General features: G+C 60.0%; 1 protein-coding gene across 1 annotated transcript in view; it reads right to left on the reverse strand.

The window, feature by feature from the left end:
• The window catches only part of GRK3 (G protein-coupled receptor kinase 3), a 67,157-nt gene extending 61,853 nt beyond the window's left edge, over positions 1-5,304 (reverse strand). Inside the window, exon 1 of the mRNA XM_082774524.1 lies at positions 5,018-5,304. Within this exon, the coding sequence (XP_082630650.1) occupies positions 5,018-5,130 (113 nt within the window). The 5' untranslated portion in view covers positions 5,131-5,304. The remainder of the gene's footprint in view (positions 1-5,017) is intronic.
• Positions 5,305-6,000: the final 696 nt, after the last annotated feature.

Raw genomic sequence — 6,000 nt, forward strand, 5'->3', positions numbered from 1 at the left:
TTGCTCGACAATAAAAAAAATAAATAAATAAAAAACGCAGGCATCAAGCAAGAGCCTGAGCTGTTTTGAAATTTTAGAGAACCAAGCTTCAGAAGTGCTAGCGAAATGAATCACAGCCATCACCGCTACGAGCAGATGGAGCCAGCCTCGGCGCAGCACCACCGCCTCGCGCAGCCCCAGCCACCGTGGCACAAAGTCATCCGAATCCACCACCAGGCCCCCGAGCCTCCCCACCACCAACCATTCAGTTCTGCATTCAGCAGCAGCATTTCAGTGCACAGACCAAACGCAGGAGCCTTTGCAAAGCCTGGGCCTAGCCGTGCTGTGAGAACAGGAAAGCAGCACTTCTGGAGGCTGCGCTCACACGGCCAGGGAGACACCCGGCACTTCCTGGCAGCGCCGCGGCTCTGCACAACCCGCGTGCGAGGCAGGGTTTGTCTGGCATCAGCAGCACCCAGGGCAGGCTGTCAGCCCCCCGCGTGGTATAGCACAGCAAGGAGGTCCCGTGCATGCCATCCTCCTGGCTGAGAGAACGCAAACGGATGGAGAAAGGCGGACGGAAACAACACCGGTGCGACACCAACACGCCGGGCACCGGCAGATTAATCACAGTCAGGTTTCATCAGCTTCACAGCTCACGAGTGTTTTCGTGAGGGATGCAGGGGAGAAGTTTGGCAGGCCCGACACAAACGGGCAGCGTGGACCACAGCAGGAGCAAGGGGAGGGGGCAGCACCCGGCCACTGCAGCCCTCGGACACCCCGGCGGGGAGCTGGAGACACCGGGTGATCCAGGCGCTACCTGCAGAGCCCCAGCACCCAACGCACGCAGCTGGTGCTTGAAGCACCACAAAGCAGCACCTAAAAAGATGCAAACAAAGGGATGAGACGAGCGTAGTAGCAACAAATGCGAAAATTACATGAACAATTGTCAGGAAAATTTTCCCAGAGACAGCACTCCAAATGAATAAGCATAACAAGAAGGCGTCAGACAAAGCCGGGGAAAATAACGTCAAAGTAACCGAGACTGACAGCGGGGAGACAGAGAGGAGCTCCAGCCTCTGACTTGGAGATGCTGCAGAAGTTTGAGGAGGCCCAAGAATACGCTGAAGGACACATCAAGGAAGCAACTGAAATCCAGAGAAAGACGGTGGCAACGCCAGGAGAACAAAACTGGGAGAGCAGCCGCAGTACAGGGCCGAGCGACGACTCCGCACTCCTAGCGGGAAGGCACCGCTTGGGTTTTGGTAACGCTCAGCACTGCAACAGGAAGAAAGCAAATCACAAACAGCTCAGGGTGGAATTGGAAAAGGAAAAACAACCCCTGTGCATTCAATAAACCTCCACAACAAGGTAGTTGGAATAACACTAGGTAAGAAAGCAAAGAGCACAGGGGTCCCATTCTTTGGTGCGGAAAGTACCTCTAGAGATAAACTGAAGATAGGACGGTAATGAGGAAAAATATCACAGCAAGAAGCGTGACTTCAGAGAAGGAAGCATCTGCAACGTGTTTTTTTTTCTCCTTTTCCCAGAGGGGCAGGATTCAGAGGAAGGTAGGAGACCAAATAAGAGATCCGTGAGAAAAATAAGAATTCACGGGAAGGAGCGGTAATTACCGAAGCAGCAGGTTAGGAGAGGAGAGACGAGATGAGAAACATCTACAACACAGCGAGACAAGTGGGAGAGAAGCCTGGAGAGATGCATGGTCTGTTTTGTTACCATGCCCTTGGTATTTGTACACCGAAAGCACCCGAAGCTCAAGTGACGTTTATAACGAGGAAGCTTTTAACGTTAACTATCTAATTTCCTGGACTATTTTTCTCTACCTCCCCATATGCAAATCCTTTTTTCAGAACAAAGAAGCCATTGGCAAATAAGAAGAGCTATTAAAGTCTTCTTCCACACCCTTTGACCAAAATAAGGGAAATCAAAAACGTACACTGAAAAGGGAAAGAGTTCAGGAGGCTGCTGAAGAACCTAAAAAATAAGAGCGCAGTTCATGGGCTCCTTTCCTCCCGAACCTAAAATGTTTGACAGCAACTCTGCAGAGAAAGATTAAAGCTTGATATTTGCTTGCGTTTCAGTATCTATGTCCTCTTTCTCATTTTAGGTCCCGTTGCTGCAGGTCACTCTGCCTTTGAGAGTCCTTCTGTCCATCCATGCAAATCCAAGAGGATCTCACAGGAATGTGCAATGAAAAAGACACCGCAGCTCCTCCAGCTCCTGGCAGGGCTCTTAAGAAGGAAAGGAGGAAACACAGAAAGGAAGGAAAAGCAGATGACAGAGGATGGAAAAGGGCTTGTTTTGGTGCTTAAAAACAAAACAACAAAAAAAGAAACAGAAAAAACACCACCACTAAGCCTCTTCCTAGGCACGCTGGTCTCATTAGCGTTTTTGCCCTCCTTCTTCCCAAGCCACCACATTTAACAGTTTCGGTGCACAAACAGCTGAGGATGCCTCGTGTCACCTCACCACCAACCAGCCCCTCGGCCAACAAACTCTTCACCCTCGGAGTTTATTTGCTGCTAAGCCTTGGCCTGCAGCCTCGCAATTTATTCCGCCTGCACTGCAGTTCCTTCCTTCGGAAGGGAAGGACCCCCCCAAATCACCCCAGGGAGCTCCCTTACTTCATCCAGCCTCTCAGCAAGACAAAACGGTGCCAGCAGGTGCACCAACGGGCTGCAAAACCTGTGCACGGCTGCTGGAGGATAAACCACCCAGGATAAACCACCCCTCGCATTCCCGCGAGGCGAGCGCTGCCCTGGGGCCCAGACCTTTATCTGCACGCTGTCCACAGCAGGACAGGGCCCCCCCGTGTCCCACCAGAGCCCCCAGCCCCAGCTCCCAGCCCAGTGCTACGAGCAGCTCTCCCACGGGCAGGGAGAAATGAAAAATCTACTTGGAGGAAGCGTCTGACTTCAAACCCGTGCGAGAGGAGACCTTGTGTGCGTGGTGGTGCTTCTCTGCTGTTACTATATCAACCTGCACTTAAGCAGCTGATTTATATAATTTTAAGAGGATCCGTTTGCCAGCAATACACAACATTTAAGTATACCCAACACGCCACGTCTTTTTTAATGAGAGATTGAGGGGAAAAAAAAAAAAAAAGAAAAAAACAAGCAGAAAGCAGCCCGAAGACATCTGACACCAGAATAACGGTCACAATTTCCTACTGTATGAGGAAATCCCTGCTTTCAGTTAGAGGCTGAGAAGTTCAGTCATTTCAAGCAACCTCGAGCCGTTTGTGGTCCCAGGCTTAGGTAAGGCTCTGTTCTCATTTCTGCTGCCTCTTCCTCCCGCTCGGCAGCCGGGGGGCCTGGAGCAGCCCCCGCCCCAGCTCCACGCACAGCTCCGAGCCCCCCCCCCGGCTCCAGGCTCCCGCATCCCTCACGACACACACCAGTCCAGGGGGACCGCGAGCAATCCTTTTCTTCCAATATTTCCCATAATTTGCAAACTGGTTCTCCCACACGCGGCTCCGGGCGCTGCCATATGAACGTTTCAGCCCCACAACCCCTCGCCTTTCTCCCGCTCCACAAAACTTCCCGGTGCACCCGGCTGCTGCTGCCCTCCCCGTGGAGCCCGACACCACCGAGGCACCTCATGGGGTGCGGGGAAACCGCCTGACCTCTCCCAAATGCAGACCCCAAGGAAGGAGAGCAGCAGGGTGCAGGCTCCCCAGGCCTCGTGCTGTGCCACGAGGCTGTGCCCGGGCAGCCGGGTACCTGCTGTGACAGGCAGCACCACCAGCACCGAGCTCAGCACCACGAGCAGCCAAAGCACCGGCACTCGGAGAGCTGCGAGCTGCACCTAGGGTTAACTGCCGAGGTTACGTTACACAGATATCGATTATCTTCATCAATATTTACACATGCCAGGGGAAAAACAGGCACCTTCACCTGCCCAGGAAGCCGCCTCTAACTGGGCTTTGCAAACCCAACTTCCTCAGCCGAGGTTTCGGAGCCTTTTTGCAAGCACCACGGACCCTGCACGCCGCCGGCCGCCCCTGCCCCTCCGCTGCCCCCCGGCACCGCCGGGAATTCAAACAGCAAGGCAGGAAAAGGAGCGAACAAGTGGGAAGAGGGCTTCAGCAATCCCTCGCCCGCGGCAGGCAGCTAGGCCACCGCCAGGCTTGCGAGCTGCCCACACACCCTGCAGTGAATTTTCTTTTAGGATTTTTCTGTTGTAGCGCTGTGCTTGCTGACCAAATATTGATTTTCAATGCATCCACGGCCGTGCACACACACACACACACACACAGAGCCACAACGCGGGGAGAAAGCCTCCCTTCAGCCTCGGGAACGACCAGGCGAGGCTCAGGTGATTTTATAACGCGTGGAGACCAGGGGCTGCCGCGCAGAAGGGAGGCTGGGGCTGGTTTCACCACCAGACCCCCCAAGCCCCAGGGACATTTGTGGAGCCCTGGGGATGGCACCGGCCACGAGCCGAGCCCCGTGCCCGCCGCCACCTCTGCTCCGTGAGCTGCTTGCTAAGAGCCCTGCCCGTCCTTCCCCGCGCCCCGCTGCTGTCAGCCCGGGTGGAGCATCACGAATGATAGCTCTGCAGAGCACAGCGGCCACAGCCGCTCGCTTCGGCTCCCGTTTCCCTCGGCCCAGCCGCCGGACGAGGCGCGGGGAGCGAATAAACCCCAAAATTTGGGTGTTTTTTTGGGGGTAGGAAGCAGGATTCCGCACACCCTCACATCCACGGACCGAAATACATCAACAAGCGGCCGGACAGGGAGGCAAACCCACAAATAACCCCCTGCACAGCGGGTCCCTGTGCGGCCCCTGACCCTGACCCCAAGGCGGGGGCTGCGCTGCCGACCCCGGGCACGGTGCGGCCGGGACCGGCCCCGGGGGCTCCCCACGGGCTGCGAGCGGCACCGGGACCCCCGGAGGGACCGGCACCGGGGCTGGGGGGGGGGGGGGTCCTTGAGGGAGAGAGAGGGAGGAGGGGGGGGAAAAATCCGCGACCGGGACCCCTCCAGCCCCGTGCGCGGGGTGTGTGCGGGCGGTACCTGGGCTCGGGCAGGGTGATCTTCTTGCTGGCCCTGGCCGCCGGGGTGCTCTTGCTCTTCTCCATCGCCATCAGGTAGCTGACATCGGCCAGCACCGCCTCCAGGTCCGCCATGTTCCCGCTCCCGCCGCCGGGCTGCAGATGGAGGCTCCGCCGGGGGCAGCAGCCGCCCCCGGGGCGGGGGGGGGGGACGGGGACGACGGGGACGGGGACGGGGACGGCTTGGTGGCGGTGGCGGCGGCTCCGCCGAGCGCCTCCCGTGTGCGAGCGGCTGCGTGCGAGCTGCGAGCGCTTTGGGGAGGGGGGGGGGGGGGGGGGAGCGCCGCGGCCCCGCTCCCCGCCCTGCAGCACCCGGGGCTCAGCCGCCGGCCCCGCTCGCCCTCAACCCCCCCCCCCCACAACCCCTCCACCCCCCCCACCCCCCCTCCCCGTCCGCCGTCCGCCGTCCGCCGGGGCCGAGCCGAGCCGCAGCGCCCCCCCCGGCCCCCGCTGCGGCCGCGGAGGCCCCCTCAGCGCCCGCCCGCCCCCGCCGAGCCCATGGCGGCCGCGGGGAGCTCTCCCGTGTGCGGCCGCCCCGTCGCCGCTCGCTGCCTTACGCGGCCGCCGGGCCCCCCCGGCTGGGCCCCGCGGCGCCGTGCGGGCAGCTCGGGGCCATGGGGCTGCGGCGGAGCTGGGGGGGGGGTGGGTGGAGAGGGGGGGGCTGCGGCGGCGGCGCCTGCGAAAATCCGGACCTGGAACCGGCGGCCGAGGGAGGGGAGGGGATGGGGGGGGACGGGGGGGGGGCAGCGCCGACCGAGGGGGGGCGCAGGGAGCGGGGTTGGGGGGGCTGCGGGCACGGCCGGGGTGGGGCAGCCCCCGAGGGCTGCACTGGGGGTGTGGGGGCCTGGGGGGGTCTTGGGGGGATCCCAAGGGGGTCTTGGGGGGTCCAAGGGCAGGCTGTGCCCCGGTAGGGCCTGCAGCACCCCCCCGGCCGCTGCCCGGGCG

Source organism: Aythya marila, assembly GCF_965140915.1.
Source record: "Aythya marila genome assembly, chromosome: 17".
In the NCBI taxonomy this organism is placed as follows: domain Eukaryota; kingdom Metazoa; phylum Chordata; class Aves; order Anseriformes; family Anatidae; genus Aythya; species Aythya marila.